Source organism: Lissotriton helveticus, chromosome 7 (genome assembly GCF_964261635.1).
Source record: "Lissotriton helveticus chromosome 7, aLisHel1.1, whole genome shotgun sequence".
NCBI classification, from domain to species: domain Eukaryota; kingdom Metazoa; phylum Chordata; class Amphibia; order Caudata; family Salamandridae; genus Lissotriton; species Lissotriton helveticus.
This window is the reverse complement of record NC_136068.1, coordinates 1821894910-1821918760: the sequence shown is the minus strand read 5'-3', so window position 1 is coordinate 1821918760 and position 23851 is coordinate 1821894910. Positions and strand designations below refer to the sequence as shown.

Below are 23851 nucleotides of genomic sequence, written 5' to 3'. Positions count from 1 at the left end.
CGGAGCAGCACCAGTGCAAAGCATTGCTATGGTATGTGACGAAGAGCAGACACTGGGTGCAGAGCAGCACCGGTGCAAAGCATTGCTATGGTATGTGGCGAAGAGCAGACACTGGGTGCAGAGCAGCACCGGTGCAAAGCATTTCTAGGGTATGTGACGAAGAGCAGACACTGGGTGCAGAGCAGCACCGGTGCAAAGCATTTCTAGGGTATGTGACGAAGAGCAGACACTGGGTGCAGAGCAGCACCGGTGAAAAGCATTGCTAGGGTATGTGACGAAGAGCAGACACTGGGTGCGGAGCAGCACCGGTGCAAAGCATTGCTAGGGTATGTGACGAAGAGCAGACACTGGTTGCGGAGCAGCACCAGTGCAAAGCATTGCTATGGTATGTGACGAAGAGCAGACACTGGGTGCAGAGCAGCACCGGTGCAAAGCATTGCTATGGTATGTGGCGAAGAGCAGACACTGGGTGCAGAGCAGCACCGGTGCAAAGCATTTCTAGGGTATGTGACGAAGAGCAGACACTGGGTGCGGAGCAGCACTGGTGCAAAGCATTGCTATGGTATGTGGCGAACTGCAGGCACTGGGTGCAGAGCAGCACCGGTGCAAAGCATTTCTAGGGTATGTGACGAAGAGCAGACACTGGGTGCAGAGCAGCACCGGTGCAAAGCATTGCTAGGGTATGTGACGAAGAGCAGACACTGGGTGCGGAGCAGCACCGGTGTAAAGCCTTGCTAAGGTCAAGTCAAGTCAGAATTTATATAGCGCACTACATACCCAGAGGGTCTCAAGGCGCTTGAGGAAGGGGGGGAGGTTTACTTATCGAATATCCACGTTTTAAGCTGTTTTCTGAAGGCTAGGTGGTTTTGAGTAAGGCAGAGGTGGATGGGAAGGGAATTCCAGGTTTTGGCCGCTAAGTAGGAGAAGGATCTCCCCCCCCCATGGTGGCTTTGTGGATGCGCGGAACAGCGGTGAGGGCTTGGTTGGACGAACGCAGCTGGGGTTGGACGAACGCAGCTGGCGGGTGGGGGTGTAAAAGGAAAGGCGCGTGTTGAGACAATCCGGTCCAAGTTCGTATAGGGCTTTGGTGTGTGACGAAGAGCAGACACTGGGTGCGGAGCAGCACTGGTGCAAAGCATTGCTATGGTATGTGAGGAAGAGCAGTGGTCTTTGCCTGTGCAGTAATTGCTGCTGTGACAGGTGTGATTTCCCTACAGTTCTCTTCGAAACGCTGTGCACATAGAGGTCTGGTGAATGCCACGTGTTCTTTCTTGGTGCCTCGGTGGAGTTCTGATCGGATTACCAGCTAAGGCACATGAATGCTGCTCTTGTTGCATGCCTGGAGCTGGGCCATGATTGCCCTGTGACCCTTTCAAGTTGAGCTGTGGAGTAGTAGTTGTATCCATGGTCAGGATCGATGGTCTCTTGACTGTTGCACGAAGTCTGTGCATTGTTGTTTTATCCCAATCATGGAGTGCTCATCTCGGTTCTTTGGAAGCCACGTGTTGTGGCTCTCAGTGGCGAGCAGTCGTTGCTGTTGTCATGTCTGTGCATCCATTGAAAGCTGCAGTGAGAATCGTGGTTCGTTCCGTCTGTCGCTTGGAGCTGTGGTTTCTAAGTGTTCCATGGGCGCAGGTATGTGCTCTTAATGGGCTTGTGATTTGCTTGGCCTTTTTTATCTGCAGTAAGAGTGGTGGGTCATCGGTGTCCTGGTGCTCTTACTATAACTGTAGCCTGACCGTTCTTATTCCTTCTGTTGAAGACTTAACTCTGTGCCCTTCATCTTCAGTTGTGCACATTTTCCTACACACCTTTAAGACCGTGCTTGTCTGACCATGTTTAACCCCAAAGTCACTCGCAACAGATTTCACCTCTGCACAAATAAGATTTCCCCCCAATTTCTTTATAGAATGTCTCGGTAAGGAAGGGTGCGCTGTAGTCGTTTTTGCTCTAGTTATGTTTTGCTCAGCCAGACCTGAAGTTTGTTGCCTTAAACTCAGTTTAATGTATTTTTCCGCTTGCGATTGGTTTACCTGTGACATTGCTGTTATTTTGCTTTCCGTTGGCTCTTGATTGTGTGGTAACTTCCGTGTAGTCCCGCAGCAGCAGAGCCTAACTGCAGTTTTCGTCCCCTCTGCTCGCACTTGTTTTAATTGTGTGTAGTGTGCCATCTGTTTACTAGTTGGAGTGGAAATAGTCCTGCAGTCTGCCGCTAGGTGTCGCCCCTGCTCCAGCACAAATACGTTTCCTGATACCTATTGTACGATGGAACAGGCTTCGAGGTAAACGTAATTGAGTATTTTTCGCCAGTTGAGAATAAAAAAAATTCTTCAAAGTGCCCAGAAGAGAGCCCTACTACATTACAAGGTCGGTGCTTTCACTTGTTGAAAGCATCAACATGTTAGTGACAGGATTTAGGTTCAAGTGCACTGAACAATACATAGCCTGCTTGCATATGTCAGATATGATTTGCGCTGCTGGTGAGGCACAAGCAGATAATAAACTACAGGCTGCTTTCACAAGGCCTGTACATCCATCAATTAAACAACAAAAAATATTACAGTGATATTGAGATGTACATTGCACAATGAGTACGAAAGAACTGCAGCAGAAAACCGAAAACTGGCAGGAACAGAGTGCCGAGCACGCATCTGTCTAAAGTGCAGGCTTTATGAAACAATCCATGAAATAATTCGTAGAGCGCACTACTTAACCGCAAGGGTTTCAAAGCGCTGAGGGTGGTGCGGGAGGGGGATGCTGTTGCTACTGGTCGAACAGCCAGGTCTTGAGTCGTCTCCTGAAGGTTAGAAGGTCTTCGGTTTGTCGAGGGTGTTCCAGGTCTTAGCGGCGCGGTGGGAGAAGGATCTGCCTCCGGCTGTGGTTCTACAGATGTGTGGGACGGTGGCCAGGGAGAGGTCGCGGAGCGGAGATTCCTGTTGGGTATGTAGAAGGAGAGTCGACTGATGAGATAGGCTGGGCCTGTCTTGTGGAGTGCCTTGTTTGAGTGGATCAGGAGCTTGAAGGAGATTCTTTTGTCGACGGGGAGCCAGTGCTGGTTCCTCGGGTGGTGGGTGATGTAGTCGCGGCGCGGGACGTCGAGGATCAGGCATGCTGAGGCAATCTGGATTCTTTGCAGTCTGTTGATGAGCTTGGTCGTGGCTCCGGCGTAGAGGGCGTTTCCGTAGTCTAATCTGCTGCTGACTAGGGCCTGGGTGACTGTTATCCTTGTGTCTGTCGGGATCCATCTGTAGATCTTGCGGAGCATACGGAGGGTGTTGAAGCAGGTGGAGGAGACAGCATTGACTTGTTTGGTCATGGTGAGTGTTCAGTCGCGGATGACTCCCAGGTTGCGTGCGTGGTTGGTAGGTGTTGGGGGTGTCCCCAGCGATGCGGGCCACCAGGATTCGTCCCAAGCTGAGGGGTTGGGCCCGAGGAGGAGGATCTCCGTCTTGTCTGTGTTCAGCTTATGGCGGCGATCCTCCATCCAGTCGACGATGGCCTTCATTCCCTGGTGGAGGTTGGCTTTTGGCGGTGAGGGGGTCCTTGGTGAGGGAGAGGATCAGTTGCGTGTTGTCGGCGTAGGAGATTATGTTGCGGTCACTGAGATTTTTAGAGCATTCTTTCAACCTGGAAGAGTTGTCCTTCATGAATTCGGATTTCATATAACCGCAAGGCTGCGCAGTTATAAATACATTAAAGGTTTTAGAAATGTTGATTTGGAATGTAGATTATTGTACATTTCGACTACGTTTACTATGTTATGGCACCAGAACTTGTATAGAGCTTGTGTCTGGGATTTTCCATGAACCAGAGTCCATGCGACCTGATGGAGCAGTTTAGAGTTGATCAGGATGCTTGGTGTATTATTCCGTGATGTGTACTATGCTCATGGTTGCATGCTAGTTGGAGGATTAGCACAACAGGGTTGAGTTGTCGTTCACAGTGCTGCTCAACGGTAATTATTTATCTAAAGTGGTGTGCGTCACTTGTGGGTATGTTATGGTTCTGAGGCAGGCGCGCAACACCCGCTGGGCTGAGAGGACTTTAGCCTCCACCCCCTCCATGGGCTGAGCCCAGAGATCGGGAAGCCAGGTACCATGGCGCTGCTCTGATCTGCTCATTAACAAGCCTTAGTTTTCTCTCCTTTTACCCTGCTGCTCTTGGCCTTTCTGCCTAATCGTGAAATCTGCATAACAGAAAAAACAAAGTGAGGTGTTACCGATACCCCTATCAACAGCCAGAGCGGCTGACTTAGGAGCTGCGTAACAGGTTAGTTGGCTGGACATCCTAGGATTCTGGGAAATTCAGAAGCTCTCTCCAATCGTAAACCAGCATTGGCATAGCCACTAGATCTCGTCTTTGGGACCTTATATGTGTTTAGCCATGCAACACTTGATGTTGTTGCACCAACCAGATTGTACTGCATAACTAAATACTTATAAGGTTCCAAAGGCGAGACCTATTGGCTATGCCACTGCTGTTTTAGATTTTGGGCTGTCATAAGGCAGAGGCTGCAGCAGTGTGAGGCTGGGAGTCCCTGGCTAGTGCAGACGGACCAGGGCTTGAAATGAGTCTGTAGGCAGGATTGGCGGGGAATGGCTCACATCTGTTCTTTTATTCACATTGAACTTCCCATGCTGTGAATGTACAACATCTGACCTCTTGGCATTTTTCCACCTTGTCTTTCAGAGCCTGGCTTATGGCCTCTGCTTCATTCGGATCCATTCCCCTCCAGACCCAGATGAAATGCAGTCGGCCACTCCCTCTGTGGTAGGCATAAACCTCCTGTATGTTTACATGCTCTTTGCCACTCTCCTGATGGGTTTGGCTGTATTTGATCACCCGTGCTGTGCCCGATAAACCCTTCATGACCAGTGATATGCTAAGGTAGCTGGCTCGAAGATGAGCTTGAAGATCCTTTTGGCTGTTTGAAGAAGCATGCCCCCTTTTCTCACTGTCTTGTTCCCTGGAGGGGATCCAATCTCTGTGCTGCAGCCTCTGCTGATCTCTCTTGTTTTTCTGCAGAAGGTCACTAAGTTGGGCCAGTTCAAGGTGAAAGAAGAGGAGAGCAGCTCCCTCCAGCCCGGCGCCCTCTTCTTCAACCGGGCCACCAAGCCTAGCACTACTCCCCCAAAACGTGAGGCCATGAGTCTGTTGTGATTGCTCTGTTCGTCCTGTTTGCATCACTCCTCTTTCTCTGCTCTCATGCCCCTGCTTGTCGCTGTTCTTTTTGCCTTACTTCGTCCTTCTTCTGTTCCTCTTACTGCATCCCTTACTTTCTCCTCTTTCGTCCTCCTTCTTTTTCTTTCCTCTCCTTTTTTTGAGTAATTATTTTATTGATCGAGTATATCATATCCACTGTCAAACAACCCTCACGTGTTAAAAACATCTTAACATTAAAAACTGCTAGCGTGAAGCACAAATTCATTATTATGCAGCTATATTACATTGACAATACTAAGGTAACAGAGGGATGATGAAGCAAGGAACATTCTAAAGCAAACAAACACAAGTCATAACAGCCCTGGACTATCCTTCAACTCTGTCCCAGCTTTAAAAACCGAAACCTCCTTGTTTGCACAGTTCCTGAGGGAGTCCCATGTAGGGCCACTGTTAATATCCGACATAGAGATGGTACCAAGTCAAAGTGTGTGTTTGGGGGAGGGGATGAGTATCACAACTGAAAGCATGCTGGCAAGCTGTGCGGACAGGGATTTGATGAGCAAGTGAACTAGAGGTCATGACAGTGATTGTATAATGCGGGTGGCAATTCGATTATCTATCGAAACTACAGTTATTGATCGTCGATTGAGTGGGGGCGCACAATGAGTGTTGCCAGCGAGGTTGATGCGATCAACTTCAGTTCGCTTGACCTGGAAATCAGGAAGTCATATTTTTCAAATGTATGTAAAGAGCTGTAAAGCAGCACAATGCTTACAGTGCCACTGTAATGTTGCCCACATCTCCACCAATAGATGTTCTGAGTCAAATTTACGCTGTGTAATCTCTAGGGGATCCAGTTCCATTCATGTAGAATGTTGAAGGTGTTCAAGCAGGATTCCTTTAACCTCTAACATGTCTTCTGTAGCATCAAGCAGACTTCCTCTAGATATTATTTTGAAAGACTTTTTGCCTGTGTTCCTTTAAATGCAGTTCCATGGGTTTGGAAGATAGTTTAATTATTAGATAATGTGTGGATTGAATGACTGAATGATTGTTTGCAACTTTACTCTTTTTAATCACCACTCTTTTAGAGGATGTCTAGTATATAGACCTCCGGGTCCGAAAAATACTTTTCTTAGCTCAGTGGGAAATATTTTGGAGGAGGGCTTGTGCACCAAGGCCTTTATGGTGCTTTTTAATTATCATTTAGAAAACCCTACCGATGCTGATTCTAGAGCACTAATTAATTTGATGGAAGGAGCTGATTTAAAGCAATTGGTGAAGGGATCCTCCCACAAGGCGGGCCACACCTTGGATAGTATCTTTTCTAACTACTCAGCCCTAGAATTCACAAATATAATACCGGTTACGTGGTCACACCATGCGGCTGTATTGTTTACCATCACGGTTCTGAGGCCACTGAGGTCGGATCGATCACCTAAACCTGCCAAGGTCTTTAGGGCCTGGAACAAGATAGATGGGTTACTATTGGAGGATCTCCTGTCCGCATCCGCAGAGGCACTCCCACTGGAGGTGGAGGCGGAGGCAGCTGCTTTGGCCTACACAAAATGGTTTGAAAAGGCCTGTGTCACCCTTGCTCCTCCCAAACTTCGCCTCCCCACCAGCTCACAGCCTTCAGCTCCCTGGTTCTCGGAAGAACTCAGAATGCAGAAATTAGGTTGCAAGAGACTGGAAAGGATATGGCGCAAAGACTATAAGGACACTGATAAAAGGCCCTTCAAAGACAGTCTGCTAGTTTATAAAAAAAATGGTGACAGCGGCGAAACAAGGCTTTTTCACCAACCGTATTAACCTAGCTAAAAATTCGGCTAAGAACTGTTGAAAACGGTTTCCTGTTTGGCCTCCCCCAAACCCGCAGCTACGCCCCCGAGCCTCGAGCTATGTGAGGAGCTGGCAAAGTTCTTCTCTAACAAAGTAGAGACCATTTTCAAGGCCTTTTCCGGCCTGGATATGTCGAAGCGCCCGCTCACTAGAGCAGAAAACACTACTGAAGATCCCCTGGGGGTAAAATTGGAGTGCTTTACCCCAGTGAAGGTTGAGGATATAAAGGGACTGCTTCAAGTGATAAAATCAGGCGCACCGTCAGACCCCTGCCCAGTTACTGTTATTAAGTTGGCTTCAACCCCGATTGCTACTTCGTTGACGGCCTGGTTTAATAACATGTTTGCGACCGGAGACTTCCCGTCCTGCTGGAAACGAGCATCCATTTTGCCTCTACTAAAAAACCCAAATCTGGATACTAGGGATCCCAACAATTATCGCCCTATAGCGAGACTCCCCCTCCCAGCTAAAGCCATAGAAAAAGTGATGAATGCTCAACTCAGTGTGTTCTTAACGGCCACTCAGGCGTTAGATCCATCGCAACACTGGTTCAGAGCCAGTCACAGCACTGAATCAGCATTAATTAAAGCCACTGAGGAGATCAGAGCAGTGGTCGATGCTGGGGGGAGGGCAGCCCTGGTCCTTTTGGACCTTTCCGCGGCCTTCGATACGGTCCACCATGTAATATTGTTGGACCGTTTAAGGGCTAGTGGGGTACAAGGGAAAGCGCTGAACCTCTTGGAAGCTTTCCTTACCAACAGAGTTCAGAGTGTGGCACTCGGGGAATACGATTCTAGACCTTTCGTTTTACCTTGTGGGACGCCCCAGGGTTCGTCCCTGAGCCCCACTCTGTTCAATATATACGTCACCTCACCAGCTCCAGCAATTCGAGCTTTTGGCTTTGAACTTACCTCTTATGCCGATGACACCCAGATAGTAGTGTCACTGCTACCGGGCAAAGAGGATGGAGTTGCAAACAAATTTCAGGATTGCATGTTGGCAGTAGGGAACTGGATGGCCGGAAACTGCCTGAGATTGAACTCGGCAAAAACGGAAGTTATAGTGGTTGGTTCAAACGCTAATTTCTGGAGTCCAAATTGGTGGCCTGAAGGCATGGGCAATGCCCCTTTACCTGTATCTAAGGTTACGAACCTAGGGGTACTGATGGCCGACCAGCTTTCCTTCGGTCCTCAGGTCAACGCATTGTCCTCCTCCATCTTTTTCCTTATCAAGACAATCCGTAAAATTCTCCCCTTCCTTCCAGAAAGCTGCAAGAAAACAGTTGTCACCACGCTGGTATTATCGCGCCTTGATTACTGCAACAGCTTGTTTTTGAGTGCGCAACAGAGCGCCCTGAATAAATTGCAGGTTCTGCAAAATGCTGCAGCTCGTTTGATTACGGGCATCCCTAAGTACGCCTCTGTCACTCAGGAACTGGTAAAACTTCACTGGCTCCCGGTGGGACAGCGGATCTCTTTTAAAGCTCTCTGCACGGTATTTAAGGCCTAGTGAGGCCTAGGGCCGTCCTTTCTTCAGCAGTATTTTCGTTGGTACCTTCCTGCAAGACGCCTTAGATCATCGGAGGCAGGGCTGGTTGCGGTACCTCGAATTATCCAGTATTTGGGTGTCTTTCATAGATTCACATGCCTGAATCATTCCCCGTCGTCGAGACGGGAGCCTCCGGTATATAAAAAAGTAATGTCCTAGAGACATACATAGAAAAGAATAGGCCCAAAGGTCTCACCTTAGTAGCTTATCCACGTCCTTTTGCAGGAAGGACCAAACAGAGCAGGCCCCAAGGGTCCCACCTTGGTGGCCTATCTGGGTCCTTTTGTAAAAAGGACCAAATAAAGTACAACAGCCAATCAGCTACTACCTCCTTCTAGAACCTTCCTGCCAGGAGCCCAAGTCTCTCAGATTTTCTACCGCACGTTGTGCTAGGGAGTCTCCACCTGAGTTCTCCTCAGGAATTTCACTTTTTCTTTAAAAAAAAACAACTTTTATTGTCTTCTATAGTTATGTCGGATAGTCAGAAGAAGGGTCTTTTCAGGGCTTGTTCCTCCTGCAGCAAGAAAAGACTTCATATTGAGGATAAACATGAGACATGTTTATATTGCCTCTACCCTCACCACCAGGCAAAGGACTGCAAAATATGTCGGACCTTCTCCATCAAGACCCTCAAGGACCGAGAAGGTCGACTCCTGTTGTGGCTCAACAGGCTCAAGACCAAGACCGATGACTTGGTGTCCGAAGGTGAGAGTGTGTCTGGAGTGTCGCAATTTTCCTTGAAGAGGCCAAGGGTTTCTTCCCCTAGCCCCACAGACAACCCTCCTATGAAGACTTCTAAAAAGTCCTCAGAGGGCAAGCCATCTGTGTCTGGCAAGGACCTGCCTGTCCCCAGGAAGCAGCCGCTAGTCCTGACGACGACAACAGCGTCGACGGTGCATTCTGCACAGAAAACTGTCTTGACGTCGACGACGACAGTGTCGACGACGACGGCATCGTCGGCTTCCTCCTCGACGACGAGGACGACACCTTCATCGTCGGCGAGCAGACCTACGCCGTCGACCATCCCAGTCACTCCATCGACGACGAAGATATCGTCGTCGACGACGAGACCCTCGTCGAAGACACTGACGACACAGTCGACGAAAATAACACCGTCGACGGTGGGAAAGCCGTCGACGACGAGTACACCGTCGACGGTGGGAACTTTACCGTCGACGAAAATGACGTCGATGAAGACACCGTCGTCGCAGCCACCATCGACGATGAGTACATTACCGTCGACGAAAATACCTACCACGACAACGTCGACTTCAGCGTCGACGTCTACAGGACCCTGGAAGGAGTCTGCACTCCTATCCCACGCCATGGATGCCTTTCCACCGCAAGTGAGCCATGTCATGGTGAAAATTACTAAACGGCCTATTACGCCGCATCAGACATCGCCCGGTAGGATACAACTACCACCTCCGGCCTGTCTGCTACAAGGTCAGGAGTCGGACGAGGACTCCTTTACGCAGGCTACTAGTCCATCGGACCTAGTGCTGAAATGCCAAACCACTGACGAGGAGCCGGAAGAGGAGGAAGACCTTATACAACAGACGGTCCAACCTCCATCCCGGACACAGGTTACTCCGATGGTGTGTCTCCCCGCATCCATCGTCTCGGACCTACAATTCCTCATAAAGGATTATAAGGAACGGTTCCCGGAGAAACCCTCTGCGCCCGTACTTCCAGCTCCACAGGCGCCAAATCCTTCATCTCGCCATAGGCCAGCTCCCCTGGTCATTGAAAAGACACAGGTGCCAATTCAGGACGCTCCCTCATCTGACGAAGAGGAGAGGGAACAGGAAGAAGGGGAAGTAGATGAGGACCAGTCGGACCCGGATGCAGACCAGGACTTTGTGGCACATTCTCCAGCCTCTCCGGATCCGCAGACCTCGGAGTCTCCACCCGCTGACATCGGTGGATTCCACAACATCATTGAGCGGGCTGCCAAGAGGTTCCATATGTCCATGGAAACCCAGGAAACTGAATGCTTCCTTTATGACTTCAAGGAGCCCACTAGGAAGACTTCAAGGTCAATCCCGATTATTGACTATATCTGGAAGCAGGGCAAACAAATCATGCAAGCACCTGCTTCTATACAGGTGGTGGTGCCCAGGCTTGATAAAAAATACTAGGCCACCTCATCGGCACCAGCATGCCTGACAGGTCCCCCAAACCAGATTCCGTGGTGACTCAAGCGGCGCAGAAGAACTCACGAAATCCAGCCTCGCCTCTTTCGACGCCACCTGATAAGGAGGGCAGAAAACTGGATGCCGTTGGCAAACGCTTTACTACCACGTCGGCCATGACGGTAAAAGTGGCTAATTCAATAGCCCTACTGGGCCGTTACAATCGCCAACTCTGGGCGGACATTGCACCATATCTTTCAAATCTGCCGGAGGATGTCCGAGAGGAGGCACATTCACTTCTTTTGGAAGGACAGACCTCTGCCTCCGAACTAATCGATTGTGCCATTGATGCCGCCATGACTGGTTTCCGGCAACTGGCAGGGGCTGCAGTCCTGTGGCGACAGGGTTGGCTCAAGGCCACCACTTTCCGCCAGGAGGTGCAAACCAGGATATTAGATATGCCCTACGATGGCCAGCATCTGTTTGGTGACCAGATTGACGCGGCCCTTACCACCATCAAAAAGGACACGGATACCGCCAAGGCTCTGGGTATTCTACAATTCCGGACCCAGTCCTTTCGTGGCAACAGGGGAAGAGGCCAACCTGCATACAGAGGTTCCTATCAGAATCGGTCTTCGTACTCATATTCCCAGTCCAAGCCGCAGTTTCAACAGCGACAACCTCAACAGGGACGGCAGTCTTCCTACGGCAAATCCAATTACCGAGGGAAGGGCCAAAACGACCTGCTGGCAACAGACAATGACTTGTCTCCCTGGCTAGCCCCTCCACCACTACATTCTTTCAGACTTGGAGGGAAACTGAAATACTTCCATCAAAATTGGCAAACTATAACAACAGATCGGTGGGTACTCCAACTCATTCGATTTGGACATTCCCTAGAATTCACCTCTATCCCCCCAACGACACCACCGTGCCGATGTTCACACAGGCACCTACGATTACTTCTTCAGGAAATAACTTCCATGCTGCAGAAGGGAGCGATAGAGAGAGTTCCAAGGGGCCACGAGAATCAGGGTTTCTACTCTCACTTCTTCCTAATCCACCAAAAAGGAAAAAAGTGGCGACCAATCCTGGATCTCAGGGCACTCAACGTGTTCCTAAAGAAACAATCGTTTCGTATGGTGACTCAGCAAGAAATCCTTGGTCTTCTGGAGAAAGGGGATTACATGACGTCCTTAGACCTTCAGGACGCCTACTACCATATACCTATTCTCAAAGGGCACAGGAAGTTCCTCAGGTTTGCGGTGGCAGGACAACACTACCAATTTCGGGTCCTTCCATTTGGCCTCAAATCGGCCCCGAGGATATTTACCAAATGCCTATCTCCAGTGGCAGCATTTCTTCGTCAGCAAGGCCACCAGGTGTTTCCATACCTGGACGACTGGTTGGTGAAGGCACCGACGGCGGCCGCCGCAGCCTCATCCTCCAGCGCCTGTCTGGATATTTTCCACCGCCTGGGACTGACCCTCAACACCGCAAAGTCGACTCTGGAACCCACCAAGGTTATCACGTTCCTTGGAGCGACTCTGGACACGGAGCGTGTCAAGGCTTTCCCCTCTCAGGAGAGAAAAATCAAACTCATCTCCTTGGCCAAAGCAGTGGCTTCGCGGAAGACTCTTCCGGTCCGCACGTTCAAGTCCCTCCTTGGCATGATGTCTTCATGCATACTGCTCATTCCACACTGCCGCCTGAAAATGCGTCCACTTCAGGAGGCACTAACAAAGCAATGAACCCAAGCCACAGGTTCTTTCGAGGACCGCATACGAGTCACTCGACCCATTATCAACCATTTGCAATGGTGGACGTCACTCCACCATCTGTCAAAGGGTCTGCCGTTCCTGCTCCCAGCAGAGCCACATGTAGTGACTACGGATGCGTCCCTGGAAGGCTGGGGAGCAGTCCTCCAGGAACTCCAGATCAACGGCAAATGGACGACACAGGAAACCAAGCTCCATATCAATCTGCTGGAGTTACGAGCGGTCTTCCTAGCTCTACAGGCGTTTCTCCCACGCATTCGTCACTCCCCAGTGCTCGTCCGGACGGACAACACCACGACGATGCACTACCTGAACAAACAGGGGGGACGCGTTCGATCTCGTTATCTCGAGAATCGCAAAGAATCTGGAACTGGCTTCTGGAACATGGAATAGCGTTGAAAGCGGAGTACGTCCCGGGCAAGGACAACGTCTTGGCGGACGCACTTAGCAGGGAGAGGTCTCCTTCCCACGAATGGGAACTGGACATGGAGGTGCTAGACCGTATCTTCGAGGAGTGGGGCACCCCAAGCATAGACCTCTTTGCCACCAGAGAGAACGCCAAATGCCCAAGCTTCGCAAGCAGGCATCACCACTCAGGAACCCTCGGGAATGCATTTTCCATCGCATGGCGCAACGTCTTTGCGTACGCCTTTCCGCCATTCCCACTGATACCCAGGGTTCTCAGGAAGATGAAATCGGAACCCTGCACTCTGATCCTCATTGCTCCGTCCTGGCCGAGGCAGCACTGGTTCACGGAGCTTCATCGCCTCTCTGCCCGGCCCCCTCTTCGCCTGCAGCAGTTTCCGGCCCTGATCACGATGTCTCAAGGGCAGGTTCTCCACCCGAACCTGAGCTCTCTGAAGTTGTCAGCCTGGCTCCTGAATACCGCGAATTCAGCCACCTGAACATCCCGCAGGATTGCAGAGATGTCCTTGCGAAAGCTAGAGCTGTCAGCACTAACAAAACCTACTCACTAAAATGGAAGCAATTGTGTTCCTGGTGTGTGGATCATGGCTTGCACCCCTTCCATGCCACTCCACAGCAACTGCTGCCATACTTGTTACATCTTGCGCAATCAGGCCTTGCGCATACATCCATCAAAGTGCATCTAGATGCAATTTCAAGGTTCACAAGGACGGCTACGGGCCCATCTTTGTGGGCGGACAGACTCATCAAACAATTCCTAAAAGGTCTATACAGGTCCTTTCCACGACCGCGACCTATTCCTCCATCGTGGCACCTCAATGTGGTTCTTCATCAACTAATGAAGCATCCCTTCGAACCCATCCATAAGGCAGAGATCAAGTTCCTCTCTTGGAAAACGGCCCTCCTCCTGGCACTAACCTCTGCCAGAAGGGTCAGTGAATTGCAGGCTCTATCCATCCAGGATCCTTTTCTTCAATTCAGAGAGGACAGAGTCATTCTGAGGACTAACCCTCGCTTCATTCCCAAAGTCCCCTCGGACTTCCATCTTAACGAACCAGTGGTGCTTAGATCGTTCTTTCCGAATCCTACCACGGCAGCCGAAAGAACTCTACATTCTCTAGATCTAAAGAGGTGTCTTAAATTCTACATCGATAAGACACAACACTTTCGAAAGTCATCCCAGCTCTTTATTGCCTTTAGTAGACCAAGGCTGGGCATGCCCCTGACAAAGCAGAGCATCTCCAGATGGATCTCTTCTGCGATCACCTTTTGTCACGACAAGGCCGGACGGCCTTTAGACTCACGAGTCAAAGCTCATTCGACTAGAGCCATGTCCACATCTGCGGCGCTGTTCGCTGCAGTGCCGATATTGAACATATGCAGAGCGGCGACATGGAAGTATCCGCACACCTTCACCAGGCATTACTGCCTGGATACTGAGCTGATGAAGGATGCAGCAGTGGGCCGAGCAGTGCTTCGCCATCTATTCCAGTAAGGTGAGCCCTACTACATCCCTCCATCCTTTACGGGTATGCACATTCTCTTTCTGTATTTATATGTCATTGCATTTTGTACTTTATAGTCATGTGATATGTTTATCTACATGCTCATACCTGATGTTCATACAGAATGTGCATAATGTATTGCTCGCTACTCTGATTCAGGCATGTGAATCTATGAAAGACACCCAAATACTGGATAAGAAATGCGTTAATTACCTGTAACTGCAGTTATCCAGTATTAGTGTCTTTCATAGATTCACATGCACCCTCCCGCCTCCCCTGGCAGGGCTCACCTTTCTCTCTACTGAGTTTACGCCTAACTAGCTTGGTGCGTACGAAAATCTGAGAGACTTGGGCTCCTGGCAGGAAGGTTCTAGAAGGAGGTAGTAGCTGATTGGCTGTTGTACTTTATTTGGTTCTTTTTACAAAAGGACCCAGATAGGCCACCAAGGTGGGACCCTTGGGGCCTGCTCTGTTTGGTCCTTCCTGCAAAAGGACGTGGATAGGCTACTAAGGTGAGACCTTTGGGCCTATTCTTTTCTATGTATGTCTCTAGGACATTACTTTTTTTATATACCGGAGGCTCCCGTCTCGACGACGGGGAATGATTCAGGCATGTGAATCTATGAAAGACACTAATACTGGATAACTGCAGTTACAGGTAAGTAACGCATTTCTTAGGAAAGCAAGTTGGGGGGGGGCAGAAGCTTTGTGCTGGGGGCAGCCAATGCCTGGAACGCCCTGCCCCTGGCCCTTAGGAAGGCTACAAATCTGATGGCCTTTAGAAAAGGTCTTAAGACTTGGCTATTTGCTCGCTAAATCTCTTTCTAGCCTCTGCGTTTGGAGTACTACTTAGCGCCAGGACACCTAAAGGGTAACAGTGTGCTGTATAAATTTCAAAAATAAAAATAAATAAAAAGTTAAAAAGTAAATATGATAAAGCAACTCTCAAGTGATGAGTCATTGCTAGCCCGGTCCTCAGTGCTGAGTCCATTCATGGATATTTAGGGTAGTTTGCCCTTAGGCCGCCATAACCTTTCTCCATATAAGGTATCCATGCCAAATTTGTGTCAATTTTTCCCTCAAATCCTGTGGATTTTAAAGGTACCCAGGGTTTGTTAATTCCCCTGAAGAGAATAGAGCTAATAAGGAAAATAGTACTAAATTTTGATATTTGTGGGGGGAGGAATGCAAAAAAACGTGTCCTTTTTTCCTAAAAACTGCATCAAAGAAAGGTTTGTTGTGTTGACTGTGGTGTCATTGGAGTGGAGAGGGTTTACTGGGCAAAAGAAGGTGGTCGTGTCCTCTGTAATTCCTGTTGAATTTCGAAGGAATTATCTGGAGTCCTCCGCATAGGCTGAGGTAGAGCTAAGGTTGCATGCATCTATGCAGGGGATCCCTGAATGGGTGTGCCTAAAACCCAAGCACAGTGCAAAGCCCAGGGTGAAAAAGAAGAGTTGGAGATTAAACAGTGTCCCAACCCTCTAAGACGAAAGGTATCAAGTCTGGAAAGTCAGCTTCTGAAAAAAAAACAGCTCGGACCCCCTCTTCTCAGGGAGAAGACGTGCCAACCCCAGAGGGAACTGAGCTGCAGGAACTTGGGACTTACACAGCAGCGTTCCTAGGCCCAGGGGAACCCTCTATGGGGTATGACCTGCCCTACTCTTAAAAGCCTGAGACAGCGAGCTGCTGCAGGGGAAACGGGAGATGTCAGTGGCTGCCTCAAGACCTATTGGCAGGAAAGACTCCTGTACACTGAGACCATAGACCCCAAATCCGGTGCCACTAGGAGAGTGGTAGTGCCTCAGCAGTGCAGTATGTTTGCTCTCATTGGCCCATGACATCACCTTAGGTAGGCATCTTGGCCAGAGAAAGACTTGTTGTAGGCTAGCTAGGCAGTAATGTCTACTGGCCAAACATGATCTAGAAGGTGAAGGAGTTGTGTAGCTCCTGTGTTACCTGCCAGCCAGTTGCAAAACAGGTTATCACCCAAAGCCCTCTTTAATTTCACTTCCAGTGGTTGGAGTTCCCTTTGAAAGGATAGGGGTTGACATTGTTGCCCCCTTGGACCCTCCAACAACACCAGGGAAAAGATTCTTACTGGTGGTGGTGGTGGATCTTGCCACCATGCACCCTGAAGCTACACCCCTTAGGATTGTCACTGCTCCTGCAGTTGCAAGAGCCCTCTTAAGTATTTATACAAGGATGGGTTTCCCTAAGGAGGGGGTATCAGACAGAGGTAGTAACTTCATTTGTGGCTACTTAAATCAATGTAGTGTGACTTACAAATGCACTATCCTATATCACTCACAAACCAATGGTTAAGTTAAGAGATTCATCAAAACCATGAAAGGTGTGATCATGGGACTCCCTGGAAAACTCAGGAGATGGGATGTCCGTTTGCCATGCTTGCTTTTCACTTACAGAGAAGTACCTCGGAAGGGAGTAGTGTTCAGTCCCTTTGAACTTCTGTTTGGGCATCCTGTAAGGGGACCACTGTGTCTACTTAAGAAAGGCTGGGAGAGACCTTTCAAAGAGCCTAAACACAACAGTTCGAGGCATGTGGGCTGCTAAATTCATATCTTAGCATTAGATCGCCGCCTAGTGTTGGTTCCGGATGATCGCACATTGTTGTCCTGGAAGAGTCTTCGAAGTATCCTGAGATAGGTGGCTCCTCCCCTGGACTACAGTGCGCATGGGCATCGACTCCATCCCCAGATTGTTTTTTTCCGCCATTGGGTTCGGATGCGGTCTCGACGTCTCTCTGTCGGAACCGAGAAAAACTAACTTTTTCAGGCCAAAAGGCCTTGTTTTCATAGCGTCGGTATTGTTTGCGCACGGTCTCGAGTTCTTCCGTCTCTTTGAGTCGGAATCAACGGTGTATTTTCACTCTTCGGACATCGAGGCCTTCTCATCGCGACACGACCGCAACTTTCCAGCATGGAGCGGAGTCCGTTTAAGTACTGCCCGCTCTGTGGGTCCAAATACCCACACATAGACGTCCACCCGGTCTGTAAAAAGTGCCTTTCACCAGACCATAACGAGGACAACTGCATGGCCTGCGCAAGATTCAGGTCCAAGAAGACACTCAAGCTTCGGCGCGCGGTGCGCCTTGAGGCCAGACAAGCGGCCCCGGATCCAGAAAACATCTTCGGCGACCAAGAAGATGAGGTCCAGAGCCATCATCTTCAAATCTCCCCGCCCGAGACGGAGGTCGAGGCAGATCCGGAACACGACGACGGAGTCGGGGGTCAAGGCCTTGAATACGTCGAAGAGGTAGGGGACGACGAAGAGGTTTATGGGGCCGCGGAAGATAGCTCAGCGGACGAGCTATGCCCCGCAGGTTACGAAGATCAAGATCGGGTCGCGGGATCGCCTGTCTGCCTTCCCATAGACCCCGTACCGCAAGCCACGGCCCCGCCTTCCGGCCCGGCCAAGGACACACTTGCTGGGCAAAACGTATCGAAACCGAAACCAACGGTGTCGACTACACCTAAGATGGCCGACCCAAAATCGAAACCGAAACTTATGGATTCGACCACACCTAAGATGGCGGCCGTACCACAAAAAACGACCAAGACCGCTGTTCCATCGACTCCGTCGACCTCCGGTCCTCAGAAGTCGAAGAAATCTGTAGATTCCACGGTGTCAAAATCGACGCCGGAGGAGGGATCCTCTAAGAAGGGTGGTCGGCACGGCTCATCCTCTGCGGCACCGTCAAAGCCCGCAAAAGCCAGCGAAGCGGCTCCGGTTCCGACTGGGACTCCGTTAGTCGGACGCGTGGTGGAGACGGCGCCCATAAAGTCACATGGATCGAAGGCTGGTATGTCGGTGCATCGGTCCAAAGACTCTGGGTCAGCGGCTGCGGCATCATCGTCAAAGACTCAGAAGGGTCACCAGGACGTCGGATCCGAGGGCAAGGTCAAGGCCTCCTCGTCAGCGCCAAAGCCCACTGCAAGTGACACGTCCCCCATCGCCTCTTCGCTGCAGAGGATCAGGGAGAAAGCCTTGGCTACGTCGGCTCCGATGCCATCGCCACAGAAGCCGATGGACATTCCGGTGAAGCCTGCAAGTAAGCTTCTCTTCCTTCTGCCGCCAAAGGAGGCGCCGAAAGCCTTTTCTACGAAATCGACGCCAAAAAAGTCGGATTCTTCAACGGCAGGAGCACCTTCAGGTCGAGAACTCGAATCAGAGGACGATTCTGAGCACTTCATCGACGCCAACACAGGCAAATTAACCCTATATAAAAGGAGGATCACTTCAGAGCCTCTGGACTCCTATGTCATCCCACTAAAGAAAAAAAGGGTTCCTCAGGACGCTTCTAACCTCATAGAGCCTATCCAGCCTCCTCCAAGAAGAAGCCCTACTCCCTCACCAGACCAATCTGAGGGTGAGGGATATGATGAAGAGGACCAATACACCTTCCCCGTCAATGAACCAGATGTACATCCGGATACATATGATGACATTGGTGACCAAGGCACCCAGAGTGTGGGGCAAGACCCACAACCTTTCAGTGCCCGTGCATCCCCAACTGAGGACTCTGCAGGTTTTCATGCACTGATTGAGAGGGCAGCTGCTAATCATGATGTGGACATGCATGCTGACCCGGTTGAAGAAGACTTTCTCTTTGACACCTTTTCAGTCTCTGAGAGGACTGTAAAGACACTGCCTATGCTCAAGGGGGTCCTCAAACATGCTGCGGACATCTTTAAAGAACCTACCAGGGCGAGAGTGGTCAATCCACGTATTGAAAAAAAGTACAAACCAGCACCTGCGGACCCTGCATACATTCGTGGACAGTTGCCGCTGGACTCCCTGGTGGTCGCTAATGCCCGCAAAAGGGCTAACTCCCAAACAACGGGTGAAGCTCCTCCCCCGGATAAGGAGTCCAAAGTGCTAGAGGCAGGGGGCAAAAGAGTAGCTGCACAAGCTGCCAACTTTTGGCGTATTTCTAATACACAGGCACTCTTAGCACGTTACGATAGGGCGCATTACGACACCCTAGAGCAGATTGTACAACACCTGCCTCCGCAGTTTCAAGAGGCCACAAAACTGCTTATAGAGGAAGGAAAACTGATTTCCAACGCAGCCATCAAGTGTGCACTTGACGCAGCAGACACAGCAGCTAGGGCTATTAACACTAGCGTCATGCTGAGACGACAGGCTTGGCTCCGCATATCAGGGTTTAAACCTGATATTCAGACAACCATCCTTAATCAGCCAGTCAATCCTGATCGACTGTTTGGTCCAGATGTTGACACCACCCTTGAAAAGATAAAGAAGGACACAGAAACTGCTAAGTCCATGGGGGCCCTACAGTCACAACAGTTTCGTGGCAGCAATTTTCGGCGCTCAGGTGCACGTGGAGTCACCAGAGGACAAATGGGTCAACAATCTCAATTCTCAAAAGGTGGAGCACAATCCTCGTTCACAAAACAGAACAAGGGAGGTTACAGAAATAACAGCAACAGAGGTCGCGGCAGAGGAAACAACAGCTCCCGCTCCTCTACCCCAAGCAAACAGTGACTCTTTGTCACTGCCCCCCGACCACTTAACACCTGTCGGGGGGAGACTGCAGCAGTTCCTGCCCGTCTGGAGAAACATCACCACAGACAGGTGGGTGCGACAACTAGTCCAGTATGGTTATTGCCTAGAGTTAAAATCCACTCCACCCAACATCCCGCCAAGGCAAAGGCCTATGTTATGTTATGTTATGTTAAATTAGCTCTTCTATAGCGCACGGCTACTCGGAGGAGTGTCCCGGCGCTTTGGCGAAGAGTGAAACAAGGTTAGGTACAGCATAACAGTGATCCAGAAAAGACACAGATTACAGAGTGAAAAGCCAGGTCTTTAGCTCCTTTCTAAAGGCTAACAGATTGGTCATCAGTCTTAAGAATCGAGGGAGATCGTTCCAGCACCGAGGCGCAAGGTACCGAAAAGAGCGACCTCCGATTCGAGAGCGCCTAATGGAAGGAACCACCGCTTTGGCCTCGAAGGCAGACCTGAGAGCTCTTCTGGGGACATAGAAGGCTATCCGCTTACGGAGATAGTGAGGACCAATTCCGTGGAGCGCCTTAAAAGCCAGAGTCAAGGTTTTAAACGTGACTCTCTTGGCCATCGGAAGCCAATGGAGTTGCTCCAAAAGCTCCGAGGCCCGCGCCCTCCGGGGGAGTCCAAAGATGGCTCTGGCCGCTGAGTTCTGCACCACCTGCAGACGGGCCATCAAATATTTAGGAAGGCCCAAGTAAAGCGCGTTCACGTAATCGAGGCGTGATCCTATCAAGGCCTGCACCGTTATTCTTTTGTGATGAAAGGACAGCAAAGGGAGAAATTTTCGTAGCATCCTGAGGATGCCGAAACATTTCCCCGTCAGCCCAATGATCTGAGGTCTCAGGGAAAGGTCGACATCGCACAAGAAGCCAAGATTCTTCGCCTTTACTGCAACCGTGGAAGGAGGGGACATATCACACGGCCACCATGACTTCCAAGCCGGGTCGGGAGAGCAGCCGAAGAAGAGCAACTCGGATTTGTCTGAGTTGCACTTCAGACTATGTCCCTGAAACCACTCAAAAACGGCTTCCAGGCATTCCCGAATCCGCCCGCCGTCGAAATCCTCCCCCTTGCCACATGAAAAAAGAAGCTGCGTATCATCCGCGTAGGAGATGATCTGGGCACCAAAAGACTCCGCCACCGCCGCAAGAGGGGCCATATAGATATTAAAAAGGGTGGGGCTCAGGATGGACCCCTGAGGAACCCCCACCTCGAGCGGCGGCATTTCGGCGGAGAACGGCGGTGCCCAGACCACTTGCCGGCGGTTGGTCAGGAACGACTTAAACCAATCCAACACCGTCCCACGAAAGCCTATCTCCCAGAGTCTTAAAAGGAGACCGGCGTGGGGCACGGTGTCGAAAGCCGCCGACAAGTCCAGCATGACCAAGATGGCTTTTCCCCCTCCATCCAATATCTCGCGGATAGCATCCGTGATCTCAAGAAGAGCCGTCTCCGTGCTAAAATTAGCACGGAAGCCCGACTGAGAGTCGTGCAGAATGTTATTACTCTCTATAAAGGTGGAAATAGAGAGGTGCACGTGCTTCTCGATCACTTTAGCCAGCGAGGGGAGGAGGGAGATTGGTCTATAGTTCGCATGTGCAAGAGGGTCTAAAGATGGTTTCTTCAGCAGCGGGAGGATAAGGGCATGCTTCCAAGAATCAGGTACCTCTCCGGAAGACAGGGAGGCTTTGAGCATAGGATTGATCAGAGTGTTGACTGCCGGTGCAATTTTCCCCAAGCACTTGGCAGGGCAGGGGTCAAGCGGCGAGCCCGATTTGAGCCGAGAGAGCAGATTCAAAGAGGAAGCATGGGAGATAGACGGAAAAATCCAGAGCAGAGGACCCGCCGCCTCTGCAGCAGAAAGCCCAGATACTGGGGGGTCAGCCAGGGGAGAAGGTGCCGGAAAAGAGCCCTGAATGAGTTTTATTTTATTGGTAAAAAATTCACCAAGTTGGCTGATCCAGACTGCGCTATGAGCATGAGTAGGTGTGCCGGATACAGGTGACACAAATTCCCGTACAACTTTAAAAATTTCCTTGCTCATGCATTCGGCGGCATCAATTCTACGCTCTAAGTACACCTTTTTTGCCTCAAAGATGTGCTTATGATAGACATAGATAAGCTCCTTATATTTGCTCTTATCTTCGGGATCATATCTTCGTCTCCAAGCCCTCTCTGCCCTCTTACAGTCTTGACGCATTGAGGCCAAGAGTGGGGTAAACCAAGGGGCCGATATCTGTTGACCCGCAGCCTTACTCGGCTTGCCTGGGGCGAACTCCTCCAATCTCATGGACAGCCATTTCTGAAACAGTTCCAGGTCCTGTTCCAGGAAACCTGTAAGCTGACAGGGATAACGAACAAGAGCGTCGGCTAGCATGTCCGCCGTGACTCGGTGGAAAGGTCGGGACCGTCTTGTTGCGTCAGTCACCCCTCTAGAACCAGATGAGACTGTAGCTAAGATGCAGAATCTGATCAGATAATGGTCGGTCCACAGGACTGGCATAGGAGAAGATGCCTCTATAGTCCTGGTGGAAAAGATCTGATCCAACACATGGCCTTTAACATGCGTAGGACTGACCACATAAGGGGACATCCCAAATGGACACACCATGTCAGAAAGCTTGATGGTATCAGCGTCTAGGGGTTTATCCATGTGTAGATTAAAATCTCCCAGAAGGATACAGTGCTCAGATCTGAGACACGGCACAGAAAGAGCGGCCTGCAGGTCATCGAAGAAGGTGCCCAGCGGACCAGGAGCCCTGTAGATAATGATCCCAGAACAGGTTTGGCAAGGGGACAATTTAAGGGTGAAACCAAGGGCCTCGCAGCCAGCAATGGTCTCCACCGCGAAAGTCCGGCAGGGGATGCTGTTATCCACTATAATCGCTACTCCACCACCTCTGCCGTTATCTCTATCTCTCCTAAAGATGGTATAATTTGGAGGTATAGCAGCGGCAACATCGGGGGCGGAGCTATCACTCAGCCATGTCTCGGTGAGAAACAGACACATGATTTTAGAGTCTGTTAGCAAATTCCAGATGTCTGTGGAATGCTTGCTGAGTGATCTGGTGTTGAGCAGATAACAGGGGTACTGGGGTGAGTTACATCCGGCAGCACCATCCTCCTTAGGGAAAAGATTCCAACCACACCCCGAACAGCCCTTCCTCAGCGACCGACCGCCCGGGAAGACATGATGGCATGCAGGCGCAGAATGCCTGAGTGCAGATAACTCGCTAGCTGAATAACATAACATAACTCACAATATCTAAAAACACCGAACAAGCTAAAAAGCCTACCACGCCGCCTCGCCGCCCTCCGAGACGCTGACGAGCGCAGACGGGCAGGACTCTGGCACGACTCAGGCACAGAGAAGGCACGCCCGCTGCGCGCCATCAGGCGAGCTTTAAATAGGCAGCTCCCCCAGTCCACGAGCGTGAGGACGCTCAAAGATGGCGCTCAGAGAAACACACCACTACAAGATGGCGCTCCCCGCCCTCTGCCTCCCCGGAACCGGACCCGCTAAACAGCGGTGGGTATCCAAACAATTAGAGTGCGGGTGAGTGGCCAGAGACCCTGAGATTAAAACCAGGGGAATAAGAAAGTAAAATTAAAGAAAATAAAAAACGGGATGATTAAAATCCAGAGTAGCGCTGAGAGAGCGCGCGTGGGCTGCAGCAAAGCGCTGCTGCAATCCTGACCTCAGGTCCAATTCGCCAGGCTGATACTAAGGCGGCTCCGCCTTAAATAGGCAGCTCCCCCAGTCCACGAGCGTGAGGACGCTCAAAGATGGCGCTCAGAGAAACACACCACTACAAGATGGCGCTCCCCGCCCTCTGCCTCCCCGGAACCGGACCCGCTAAACAGCGGTGGGTATCCAAACAATTAGAGTGCGGGTGAGTGGCCA

General features: G+C 50.5%; 1 protein-coding gene across 2 annotated transcripts in view; it reads left to right on the top strand.

Moving 5' to 3' along the window:
* Positions 1–23851, top strand: part of XRCC1 (X-ray repair cross complementing 1) — a 282052-nt gene that overhangs the window by 54825 nt on the left and 203376 nt on the right. For both annotated transcript variants that reach the window (XM_078655577.1, XM_078655578.1), the window contains exons 5-6: positions 4690–4770; positions 5026–5137. In XM_078655577.1, the coding sequence (XP_078511703.1) occupies positions 4690–4770; positions 5026–5137 (193 nt within the window). The remainder of the gene's footprint in view (positions 1–4689; positions 4771–5025; positions 5138–23851) is intronic.